General features: G+C 34.0%; 1 protein-coding gene across 1 annotated transcript; it reads left to right on the forward strand.

Annotated features, from left to right (window-relative positions):
* Positions 1-9,703: 9,703 nt before the first annotated feature.
* Positions 9,704-12,995, forward strand: LOC130630036 (52 kDa repressor of the inhibitor of the protein kinase-like). Its single transcript, XM_057443435.1, has 5 exons — positions 9,704-10,542; positions 10,584-12,190; positions 12,232-12,254; positions 12,377-12,670; positions 12,921-12,995. Exons 1-5 carry the CDS (start codon positions 9,704-9,706, stop codon positions 12,993-12,995), a joined length of 2,838 nt encoding a protein of 945 aa, XP_057299418.1.
* The last annotated feature ends 511 nt before the right edge of the window (positions 12,996-13,506 follow it).

Raw genomic sequence — 13,506 nt, forward strand, 5'->3', positions numbered from 1 at the left:
AGTCTTTTTGCCACGTGTCCCATGTTGTTGTTTCAAACCAAACCTTCATCCTGCCTTTGCAAAAGACGATAAATTCATTGCTTTAAAGTAAGTAATACTTTATATATTTTTTACTGCTGCTAGATTTAGGGCTCTTTTAGGAACTGTTCTAAAAGTGGTAAACCACCAGATGTTATTACAAAACGTGTGATTTAAATCTCTTTCTTATCAAAACAAAAGGTTTTAAGTTGACCTCGATCAAATTGATTATGTAAACACTGTCGTCATGTCAGTCAAAAAATGTTTCGAGGTGTATGTTAAGAAGTTTGGTATAGAGTATTGCTAGCTACAGCTGCATGTGTATTAGTTGAATTTCGTTAGATTTTTTGTTTATTGACTTAAGGTCACAGGCTTCGTGTAGCCGTTTACGCAAATGTGTATCTTTTTGCCTGTGTGAAAGAGGAATAATTTATGTAAGATATGGGACAGCTCTTTCATAAATGCATAAGTATAAGCTAAATGTAAATAGGTCTATAGATCCCCTTTCCCTGGGGACCTACAGATAAGTAATATTTAAATGTTGTCAGTCCCTGAAATCATAAGCACTCGGATGTGTGCTCCTTAAGCAGATAGACGACAAAAAAATCAAAGTACTTTGTGTTCTCTAAAAAATCGATGCTTACAGTATAAGATATACTTAAATGTAAAATGATTCTATCTCGACCCAACGCCAAATTTATGTCTAGCATATACTTTTTGATTGTGAGTGTCCCTAAGAACTAAGGAGTGTTGGAACTTTTAAACAGTACATTTTATATGCAACTGCTCATTTTAAAACTTTTAGGAACACGAGGAGATCCTTAACTTTCCAATGCTGCTTTTAATTGTGATAAAATTGCTAAAAGCAAAAGAATGAAACAATACCTAATCTAAAAATAGTCCAAGTTTGTTGTATAATATTCCTTTTTTTTTCGTTGAGCAGTACAACATATATTTTTTGTTTTAGGATAAGATATACTGATGTCATCCTGGTACCTGTGATTAATATTCTTCTGACAATGAAAATAACCATCAATTAAAAAAAACATGAGATTTGTTATGAATCTTTATAATTTTGAAAACTGTAAACAAAGGATATATATCTATATATATATTGAAGATGGCGTCGAAGCGAGCGGACGTGTTTTTGGTTGTGTACGTGTTTTTATACTTGATATCCATTTTTGCTATCAAGCGACCATGTTTTATTACAGCAGCTGGAATGAGTAAAACTTTGCTTGTGGATGATTATGGTGATACGAAAGAAAATCATATATCCTCATGTTCATGGTGTTCGAAAAATAAAGGCAGAGCATACATTCGTAAGGTCTCAAAACATAACATTAATAAATGTTCTTTTGCTTGCTTGTGGAGATATAGAATGATGCCCTGGTCCTACGTCATTGACCCGAAATGAATTCACAAACTATCTGAAAACAAGAGGGTTGAAAATCGTTCACCAAAATATGAGAGGTTTATTTTACAACTTTAACGGTTTATATGAATTGATAATTCCGACTAAACTTGACATCATAACACTGTCCAAAACACATCTTAGTGTGGATGAGGCTAATATTTACGAGATTCCAGGTTACATATTTCTTTGAAGGGACAGAGTTGTAGGCAAAGGTGGTGGAGTGGCAATTTATATTTGCGATACTTTGAATTGGAAACGGCGAAGGGATCTGGAAAAGCAGGAATTGGAAAGTATTTGGATTGAAGTTTTTAATAAAAACTCTCGCAGTGTACTTGTAGCTACTTTTTACAATCCACCCATGGGATCTAAGTATCTATTACCGTCGTTTAATATAATCTTTAACGAAGTGTTATTAAAAATCATCATCAGAAAATAAAGAGACAATCATCCTTGGAAACCTGAACGTTAATTATCTTTGCACAAACACTGGAAAAGAATATAAATCTTTATTGACTACTTATGAATTCAGTCAATTAGTTAAAAAGCGACACGTATTAGCGACTCTACATCTACGTTAATCGACATTATAGAGACAAATGTGCCGTCAACTATAGTTAGTACCGATGTCGTCGCTACGTCTTTGAGTGGTCACGAAATGGTTGTCTGTATGAAGAAGGCTAATCACCAGAAGTTTATTCCGAAAGTCGTTACTTGTAGATTATGAGATAACAAAACAGCAAGCTGTAGTGATTCGACTAGTCTAATGACTCTTATTTTAAGTGGTAGAGGTGAAACCCTTTAAAGATCTCTATGCAAAGCAAGATCTCCGTTTTACAAGGATGGTCTGTACAACCAAGTTAATTGAAAAAGCAACCCTCTGGACAATACAAATATTGCAACAATAAAACAAAACAAAAAAACAAACAAACATATATTGACATAAAATGCATATATATGCAAATAAATAAAAACTATAAAAAGGGGGCAAACAACTACCTATGCGCCAGGACTTGTGAACCTCGCTGTAGCTTTACACGTGTTACAGGATCCCAACACTCAGCCTTACACAGGTGATTGATGCTTAATTACAATAACTATTGTTCTGAAGCTATGTGTAATGACATTGATAACATTGACTGGAGTCCGGTTTACAACAGCAGTGATGTAAACTCTGCATTATTACGGGAGAGCGTGGCGTATCCCGTTTTAATTTCAACTGCGACTCCCCCTCCTCCTCCTAGGCGAAATTCGGCAGGCGGTCGGGCGAAAGAAAGGGCGTATGAATTTTTGGTAAAGTTTTCGCCGGCTGACGAAGAATTGAGGCCTCAGAGTTTCTTCAATTTTTCACTGGAATAGAAGTCAAGATTGATAGCACCATTTACGGATATAATCGCCTGACTAAGAATTATTAGATTCGTGAAATTTTTTCTATCTTATGATTTAAATGAAATGATGCTATGCGTCTATTACTTGACAAAGACAGATTCAGTATTCTATTCCAAAATATTTCTTTTAAGCATAACAACAATGCTCTCAAAGGCGTTGCTCTCCCGTCTCAAGCTGTTGAGCTTCTAGTTTTTCTTCAACAACCTGGTCAAGGAGATTTTTGACAAACACGTTCCGCAGTTTACTAAAAATTGAGAGGAAAACATTGTCCTTGGATCATTCACGAGAATAAAAAAGTAATGAACCGTAGAAACCAGGTTCTCCGAAAATCTAGAAAGCACAACAATGTCGAGGATTTGAAATTGTATAAACTCTACGGAACAAATGCGATGACAACATTAAACGTAGCCAAGAAGAATACAATAAGAACCTATTACAAGAGAACAACTTGAATCCAAGGAAATTTTGAAACATCATAAAAAATTTTTTCCAACGAAGAATAAAGAGAATTTCGCTACAACCACGTGCAGCAAGGCAGAAAATATTGCAAATGCAAATACGTTTTGTGATTACTTCTCGACAATAGTGAAGAAATTAAAATCTAGTGTATCTTTACTAAATTACATGTCTTGAAGACTCCGCATTACACCGCTTAAAGAACTGTTTAAACTTTCAGAATGGAATATGTATCTAAGCTTTATATTAAAAAAGAGATAAAAAAAGCCACTGTATGAGATGAGTTAACAATCAAGCTTCTTAAAGACTGTGCACATATCATCAGCAAACCACTATGCCACATCATCAATATATCATTGAGAACTGGACAAGCACCATATATCTGGAAATCAGCTAAAATAACACCCGTCTATAAGTCAGGTGATATTAACAAACCAGACAGTTACCGGCCGATTTCTGTTTTACCAGCCCTCTCAAAAGTACTCGAAAAGGCAGTCCATACCCAGCTAAGCGGATATCTCGAAGCCAACCAACTCTTACCGGAGTTTCAATTTGGATATCGATCAAATAGGTCAAACATCAGAAAGGAAATTGATAATGGAAAGTTAACGGGAGCTGTATTTATTGACTCAACTAAAGCGTTCGACACTATAAGTCAAGCTGTTTTATTGCAAAAACTTCAAAGTTACGGTGTCAGAGAAGTGAAAAGAAAAGTTGATTGGAGGATAATTGGAGATAATCTAAAGAGGACACACATTTATAGTAGTACTTAGCTTACTGAACTGTAACTAATTTAAATTCTGTATAAAAATTCAATAATAATAATAATAAGAATAACTAGAATATGACATGATGATAATAAAGAATTATAATATCCTCAGATCTGCAACCGGATAGATTTGCATCGTTTTAGGATAAATTTGCATCGCTATCGGATAGATTTTGCATCCTTATACGATAGAATTTTATCTCTTACAGCCGCCATACAATTTTTAAAAATTTAATAATATAAAGATGGCAACTTGAATCGGTGAGGCATTAGTGAGAAAATGACCCTTTTAAATAGAAAGGTAATTAATTTGATAGTTATAGTTTCTTAAGAAGAGATATTGTCTTTTTTGTAGTTACCTGTTTAGTTAGTTGTATTCATTTAGTTCCTACCTAGCTAGTAGCTAAGCAGTGTAAGCATTAAGAACTGTAGCTAGCTAGGCTAAAATAACAAGTCTGTATGTTTTTACTTATCTCATGGCTAGGTATCAATTGATTCATATTTTGTTTTGTAGCTAGCTATCATAAAAAAAGTATAAACTAAAGTGAAATTAAATTTAGTAGAGTGTTAAACGATTTTAATTTAGACTTGTTTCCATTAGACGATTTACTATCTATACTTGTTAAATGGATTTACTATCTATACTTGTTAAAAAATGTGTTGTTTCGGCATAGATTGACTATCGGATAGCTATCACTCTATGCCGATCGTGAAAGTGACACAACATGTATCGTATAGCTCTTAAGACGATATTTTTTAAAATGGAAACAGATGAATAAACGTTTCGGCATACCTGAACATAATAAAAGTAATGAAAACTTGATCAGTTTTGTTTTTGCTCAAAATGGCGTTGAGTAAAATTGATTTGAGCAAATTGTTATACTTTAAAATGTTTGGATTTCAACATATAATATGTTCAGCTGGGTGATTTCATTTTTCAACTGAAAGACAGAAACGTTGGTTGCTGATTCAAATAAAAAAGAAAAAAGAAGAAAAAAGAACGAAAAACTCAAAGATACAGGGTAAGACCAATTAGAAGTAATACAAACTTCACAAAAAGATATGAAACAGAAGAATCTTCAAATCATCGGGACTCTCCCACTGATTTACTTTTCACCTAGTACTCAAACACGTGTTTTTTGACAATAGTATCCATGGTGGAGAACATTAACAAAACTTATCATAGTGCTCATACTAATGAGACGTATAATGGAAACAGCACTTACCGTATTAAACGAATTTATAGAAACTGTTTCCATTAAACAAAAATATGGTATTAATTTTTGAGACGCAACGCTTCGCTAAATCGTCTAATGGAAACTTAGTCATATTAAACTATTTAATTTATCGTTGATGCTACAAACGAGCAGGCATGCTTAGGCAAATATGTCAACGACAGTGGAAAGTTTTATGCAAATAGCACAGCCAGAGTAAAATACTTTGGAGGCAGTCTCTACCTTTGTCTTTTTGCAATTAAGAAAATAGAGATTGGTACAGAAATAACGTATTTATTTATTTGTATTTCTAATGAGCCACCTAAGACAACCGGTTTACATAAGGAGCTTAGCCCTTCATTTAGCTATATCTTTTTTTGCATACGTATCCAAAATTCAGGTATCAAATTAGGGAATTTTAAGGATTATTGTTCAGGCGCACAATTTTTTTTAGCATTTTAGACGAAGTTCTAACATCAGTAATGTGTAAACTTGCTTTTATTTTTGCTTCAGCATTTGTTAGTACAACTAAAACACATGTTTGTGTCTTCACATAATACAAACAACAATTAGGTCCACGAATTTTTCTTTGTGCAACATAATATCATTAAACTCATATAGAATCACAAACAAAATTTTAATTACAGATAAGAACAGTTGTGATGCTTGAATGCAATCAGAAGTAAGCATTAAAACTTGGAAATACACCTCCTAGTTATCGCTCAGTGGTTTGCAATGGTCAATTCATTGACGTTGTAATGGACCATTATGTCATAAATTATACTGTTTTGAGAAAGTGCGTAGTAAATGCCGAGGTAAATCAATAAACTAATAGAAATAAGGCGAAAGAAGTCGAAATAATATTTTGCTTTATTCAATATTATATATTAATTGCAGTAAATGACCAATTAAACGTAATGGATTTTTATTGAAACAACGATTAAATGTTACATATAAAAGGGAATAGATGTTACATATAAAGGGATTACTAGTTACGTTGCTTGAAACCTACTTTTAGCTTCATCTTTTTATGAATGTAAACCCTGGACTTTCTTCAAGAGAAAGCGGTTATTCATAATTATTGGTCAATTACGTATATTTATATGACCGAAAGAAAAATTAAAAATATTGTGGAATCTACAAATTGGGGAATAAGTTTGAAATTAACTAATAGTCTTGGGCTTTTAAATACTATTACCATAGCAAATTCTTATTAGTTACTACCTTGAAAAATAATAACATCAGTTCACAAAAGCAGTTATGCAATATAAAGACATGGCAAGAATATTTTGCGAAGTTTTGTCATGCTACAAAGTTAACTTGGTGTTTTAGTTTTCTAGACTTGTAGGTACTAAAAAATGTAAAACTAAAAATAAAGTTTAAAGGTAACAATTCACTGGACTCACAAAAAGTAATCCAAACGTTTTTATAAGTCTAAGCTAGCTCAGTTTCACTAAAAAAGCATTTAAGTAATTTCGCGGAAACAATTTCTGTGAAACTTAAATCTCACAAAAAGTGTAAACAAATGTTATGTTCGCAATGTTTCCCATTTCGAAGATTTCAGGAAACAAAGTTTCTTTTCGGATTTTGCCATGCAATCAGTGCGTAAAATATAGGAGCGCGTCTAATATATATTCAACAGTTAAATACTGTTCTTTCTCTCTTGCAATAAGTTGTTATCGTTAACTCGTGTAAATCAACATGAAAGATATTAAGAACAAGATTAAAAGCATTGTGGACAATGCCCTCTTAAAATACTAAGAACAAACGCTGACGCCGCTTCCAAAGTAGCTGAGAAGATTGCAAGCGATTTCTTGGCCAAGCAAAAGAAAGACAACGAAGCCCTCCACGATGACACCAATATGTTGACCGGTGCTGTGGACCTAAAAAGTAAAGGCAACATATCACAATTAGAGTTTTGTCGGCAACTCAATTCTACCCCAACTAAGATCGAGGAAGGTGTTACAACCAGGAATTTCGAATTAACTCAAAAAATCCTGGAGAAAGGTCAGAAGTTAATACGCAAACGTGTGAAACTGATTAGACTGACCGATAGAGAAAATTGGGCTATAGTTTATGACTTAAGCGACGATATGGTCTCAGACTCTGACGACGAAAAAAGGAGAAACAGGGCAATAAGATCAGCCAACGCGACAATAGAAAAGAAAAAGAAATCCAGAAGTGAAAAGAGAGGCTATGATAAATCTAAGGTTACTCTGAGCAAAGTTGTTAGGGTTGTGGTAGGACTGGACATTTCTATTCGCTATTTCCATTAAACAGAAACCCGAACAATTCAAGTTCCTTCAGACATCTTGCTTTGGATTTCAGCAAGCGAGAAAGACCCATGTTCACCAAAAAGTGTTTGTTTTTTGTGTTTGCCAGGAAGATGTGAAAAGAAATAAATTTTCTTAAAACAGAATGTCTTGATCTATAAAAATAAAGTGTATATTACGCATACGTAAAATATGGATTCAATACCACATTTGCAGCGACCTTGAACGAACATATATTTACAGTAGAACTTTTGTATATACCAGATTGATATCAGTTTTTTTATATACTCATACGCTGTGAATTTCATATAAAAAAGTTAATAAATGAATAAATTAGTAGTTTTTGCATTGATTTATATAGTGGGGCATGCTTCCACCGCGCGTGTCATATTGCTCATTAAATAGTGCTAAACCAGAGCGATAAAAACCATGTATGTGAGATGGGCATATTCCGAGCCGAATCCAAGTCAGTCACCTGGTGAGGTCAAGTTAAGAGAAAAAATTACCTCAAAAAATAAAGTAGCTAGTCAATAACTACAATGGTTTCCTTATTTTTTGTTGCTCTTGTTTTTTAATGGTACAGTTCTGCCCAATCTTAGGACACCGATCGATCTTAAGACACAGAATTTCGCAGTCTTCAGGGGCGGATCCAAACCCCGTCAATTGGGTCAAAGGACGGGGTTTAAAAATAACAAGTATAGTTTATCTAATTTTCAAATATTTCAAGACGAAGATTTGCAGAAATTGATTGAAATATTTAATATTTATTCTGAGAAATGGATAAATTCAAATAAAAATGTGTTTTTAAACACAGAACAGCTTTATGCTGTACTTTCTTGTGGAGAAATTGGTGTGAATGAAGATGCTTTGAATTATCTTCCTGCATCAGTTTCTTCCAAGAATTGTGTTGCATTGAGGTAAGATTTTATTTTCTGTAATTTCCATTTCTGATTTTTGCTGACCATTTGTTACCATAGTAATTAAGTGTACATCACTATGTCATCACCATGAACTACTTATGGCTAGCTAGCTAGCTACATGTATTCGTGGTTTTTGTTTTGATTATTACTCTTGGAGAGCTAGCAACCGTATCTATGGTAGATAGATAGATAGATAGATGTGCATATTTTACATGGCTAGCCTCACAAATATCGAGGGATATACCCTGTCTATTATTTCCAGGAGGGGCCATGGCGTAGATGGAGAGTCGAGTATTTAATGCTCATTTTGAGCTACGCAGACCCAATTAGAGCCCGCGCTCTACTAGACAACTCCCGGCAACATCCAACGGCCCACACAGTGTGCCATCTTCCCAATTTCCCTCACATGGCTTGGGTTAACCCGGGGCTATGGTAACATTCACTCGCCCATGTTGAATCGCCGTCAAGAGGAATCGAACCCCGGTCTCCCGCACAGAGTACGAGAGCTATAACCACTAATCTACGGCGCCACATAATCACTAATCTACGGCGCCACATAACCACTAATCTACGGCGCCACAAGCTAGCTGGCATGTGTGTGTGTGGAATTAATAATGGCTTTGATTCTTCTCAAAATGTTAAAACTTAGTGTCTTTGCTCTGAGGAGTGAATTCTCTTTAATTTCTCTAAGAAATATTTATTTATTTTTCACTGTTTAGGTCCGAATCATCTGGAAATTGCTTGTTTAGCTCCATATCCTTATGTCTGGTAGGAGATAATAGTTTGACGCAACAGTTAAGGCTACTTGCTTGCATTGAACTTTTTGTCAATTCTGAGTATTATAGTTCTCACCCCAATTTATTTGTTGACAAATATCCATCTTTAAGTCCATCAAATATTTTAGCAATGTCAGTATCTCATGCTGCTGTTGATACTAATTTTAAGGCTGCTGAACTTGTCAAAGCTGAGGCTACTTTTTGTTTGAAAAACATGAACCAGTGGTCTGGTTTTCTCTTTGTTTTGTCATTGTCTTCTATAATTCGCAGAAATATTATGTGTTATTATCCTGATTGTGGTCCTCTCAAATACAAAGAAATATTCAATAAAAAGGTTTTTCCACGTGTGCCAAAGGTTGATGAAACTTGCTTCCATATTTTGTTTTGTTATGAAGGTCATCTCATTTCGGACCTTGCTTTTAAACACTTTAATTTATAAGCCTCTATTTAAGAAGAAATGTATGTCTACCATAAATGTATGTCACCAAGAATAAGCTTATTTTACCAAAGGTATCTCTTCCTCAGCAATTGCCTACATCAAGTCAGGATCCCCAAGCAATAATAAAAGGTACTAATAATACACCTTCAAGCAACATTTCAAATCCTTCTACTTCTTCTGTATCTAATGTTTTTAGTAATCTTTTACAAAATAGTACTAGCCATGAACCTAATTTTTTTCCAAACAATAATAAATCAGTCATAACATCAAAAATAGTTGATTCCCTTCCACAAAATTTTGATGTAACTGATGTTGCATATTACAGACTTCGTGTTAAAGAAGGGATGACAGACAAACAAATTTTCGATCTAATAAATCAGACTTTTTCCCCTTCTGCAGATTATACCTACCCTAAAACTTTAAAACGTCAGTTCCGTTCAAAGTGGTTGAAAGATTACCCTTGGCTTCGCTACTCACCAGCTTATTATGGGGCTTTTTGTTTACCCTGTGTTCTTTTTGGATCAAAGTTCCCTGACAAATGTGGTAAAATTCAAAACCTTTTTTTACAACCTTTTACAAAATGGAATGATGCAACTAGATCTTTTAATCAACATCAATCCACAAAGAATGGTTTACATGAATTTACTTCCACTGTTTTTAATAATTTCATTAGTCAGATGTTATCTAAATCCCAGCCCATCAATGTTTTAGTCAATGATCAGCTACAACAGAAAATAAACAAAAATAGAGAAGTTTTGAAATCTATTGTTGATACCATCATTTTATGTGGTCATACCAATTCAGCTTTGCGGGGGGACATAGGGATGATGGGAAATATCTCCCTGAGGCAGGAGGCTATGCTAATCAAGCCGGGGTTGGAAATTTTCATAAGTTTTTAAACTTTTCAATTCGCAGTGGCAATCAACTATTAAAAGATCAGTTAGAGTCCAGTGCTAAAAATGCCAGGTATATTTCTAAAACAGTGCAGAATGACTTAATTGGATGTTGTGGTCAAGAAATTACTAATGAAATCATTTCTGAGGTTAAATTAAATAAGTTTTATTCCATAATTGCAGATGAAGCATGTGACTCATCAACTAAGGAGCAAATGGCTCTCATTTTAAGATATGTTGATAGCACTTGTGAAATAAAAGAGGACTTCATTCGTTTTTTACACTGCTCTGAAGGATTATCTGGTGCTGATCTCTTCAGTACAATTATGAAATGTTTAAAAGAAGATCTAGGGCTTGACATAATGGATTGCAGAGGACAGGGCTATGATGGTGCTGGGTCAGTTTCTGGTCACATTAATGGTCTATCTTCTCATATTTTAAGACTTAATTCAAAAGCCATTTATACACATTGTCACTCTCATAAACTTAATTTAACAGTGTGTGATTCCCTAGACATACTGTTAGTGTCAGAAGTGTTTGATAAAGTGAAGGAATTGTCATACTTTTTCAATTTGTCTGAAACAAGACAAAAGGTTCTGCAAAAGTTTGTTGTTGAGTGTAAGCCTGATACCTCAAAATCTAAGTTGAAAGATATTTGTAGGACAAGGTGGGTTGAACGAATCGATGGTCTAGAAGACTTTTTGAAATTGTACACAACCATTGTGAAATGTCTTAAATATATGTCTTCTTCTGATTGTATGTGTAACAGAGATACAAAGTCTAAGGCTTCAAGTTTTGTCAACTTAATTTCCAGATTTGATTTTTTAATTTCTTTAGTGTGTACTACCAAAGTTCTGTTGGTGACTCTTCCTGTCACACGAAATTTACAATCTAAATCTATAGATATTCTTAAAGGTATCAATTTAATTTCTGCATTGAAAAAAGAGGTAATTGATACTAGAAATTCTGTAGATGCATTTCATAATAATGTATTTTCTGAGGCAGTTGCTATTGCAAATGAGCTGGATGTAACCATTAAAGCACCAAGAATTTGCAAAACACAAATCCATAGGTCAAACACTCCTTTTGACTCAGTATCTGATTATTTTAAACGTTCAGTAACAATACCACTTCTAGATTTTCTTAATACTTCTATTAGTAAGCGCTTTCAACCTGAAACAGTTGCTGCTTACAAAGGATTGGCATTAATTCCATCTCATTTATTTTTCCTTAAAAGTCAGGGTAAAGACTGGAAAAACGAAGTTCAAGATTTTGTTACATTTTATACGTCTGATTTTCTTAGTGTTAATGCCCTTCAATCTGAACTGTCGCTCTGGGAAAAATATTGGGAAGAATATACTGATACTCTCCCTGATAGCATATCCTTGGCATTTAAAGCAGTTTCTTTCCCTGGTTTTGAAAATATAAAAATAGCCCTACGTATTCTTGGGACTCTTCCTGTTACTTCCTGTGAGAGTGAAAGGAGTTTCTCTGCATTAAGAAGGTTAAAAGAATACGCACGGAGTACCATGACCAATGATCGTTTAAATGGGTTAGCATTGTTATATATCCATCAAGAAATTATCCCTGACAAAGATAAAGTCATTGATAGATACGCTCTTTCAAATCGTAGGCTTGAATTTTAATTGTTATGTATATTTGTTGCAAAGGTTGGTATTATATTATACTATTGGTATTCTTAAAAAATTAATTTAATAGAAAATATGTTTATCAAAATTATTAAAACACTTATATTAATACTACTTTGTCACTTTGATTGTTAACATATTTCGTGTTCCATTTCCATTTTTTTAGTCCATAGTTCATTTTCATTTAATTGACAACTGTCAAGAAATAGTAGAACATAGTTGCAGGGACTATGGGGTTACTCAGTTGTCATTTTATCCTGCATTCATTTTTATTCATATCAAACCATTTCATTGCAATATTCATTATCATTTAATTGGCAACTGTCAAGAAATAGTAGAACATAGTTGCAGGGACTATGGGGTTACTCAGTTGTCATTTTATCCTGCATTTATTTTTATTCATATCAAACCATTTCATTGCAATATTCATTATCATTTAATTGAAAACTGTCAAGAAATAGTAGAACATAGTTGCAGTTGTCAAGTTATCCTGTATTTTTTAAATATAAATATGCCAATGACAACTAAATTTTTCTCTATTTTTTCCTCATCATTGTATCTTGTTATCTTAATTCTTTACTTCTTTTTTATTTGGCTGTCCATGTCTGGATGACATTTTTTGTTATCCTAGGCATGCCGATGAGCTCTGATATTGAGCGAAACGGCCTATTAACATCTATAAATTATATGAGATAATCTTGTTTCTTTAGTTCATAGGCTTCATATATAACAATAGAAACTCAGCAAGAAAGAGAAGCAACCAAACAACATTGTTGAAAAGATGACACGGTAACAATTTTCGTTTTATGCTGTATGAATGACAAATAGCCTTTTTATTTTCAAAATAATTTACAATTTAGATGCGGGAATGTTGTTTTCAGACAATCTAGGATCCTCCAATGTTTAAAAATTTTCTTGACCCTCACGCCCACCCGGTGGGCCTTCGCGTGTCACTAATATAAGTACATTTTATGACGGGGTACATCAGAAATCCTAGATCCGCCCCTGGTCTTAGTAGTGGCTGGTATATCTTAAGAGCGTCATAAGATTGGACTAAGTCATTTTCGGACGCCTTATCAGATTGTGTTTTTAAGCGTAAAGCTAATTTGCCAGTCCTGTCTAAAGATTGGGAAGGCTGATCTTTGGACACAGTTAAAAAATAGCACATAAAGACCTTCACCCAGATCTCCTTGAATCAGCTAAATCACACACTATCTGGTGCATAAAAGGATGGGGAATAAATGCAAGTGTTTCTTATGCCTAAAAAACCCAGCCCTGTCCTAAGATTGGTCAGGC

The sequence above is a fragment of the Hydractinia symbiolongicarpus genome, chromosome 2, assembly GCF_029227915.1.
Source record: "Hydractinia symbiolongicarpus strain clone_291-10 chromosome 2, HSymV2.1, whole genome shotgun sequence".
Classification (NCBI taxonomy): Eukaryota; Metazoa; Cnidaria; class Hydrozoa; order Anthoathecata; family Hydractiniidae; genus Hydractinia; species Hydractinia symbiolongicarpus.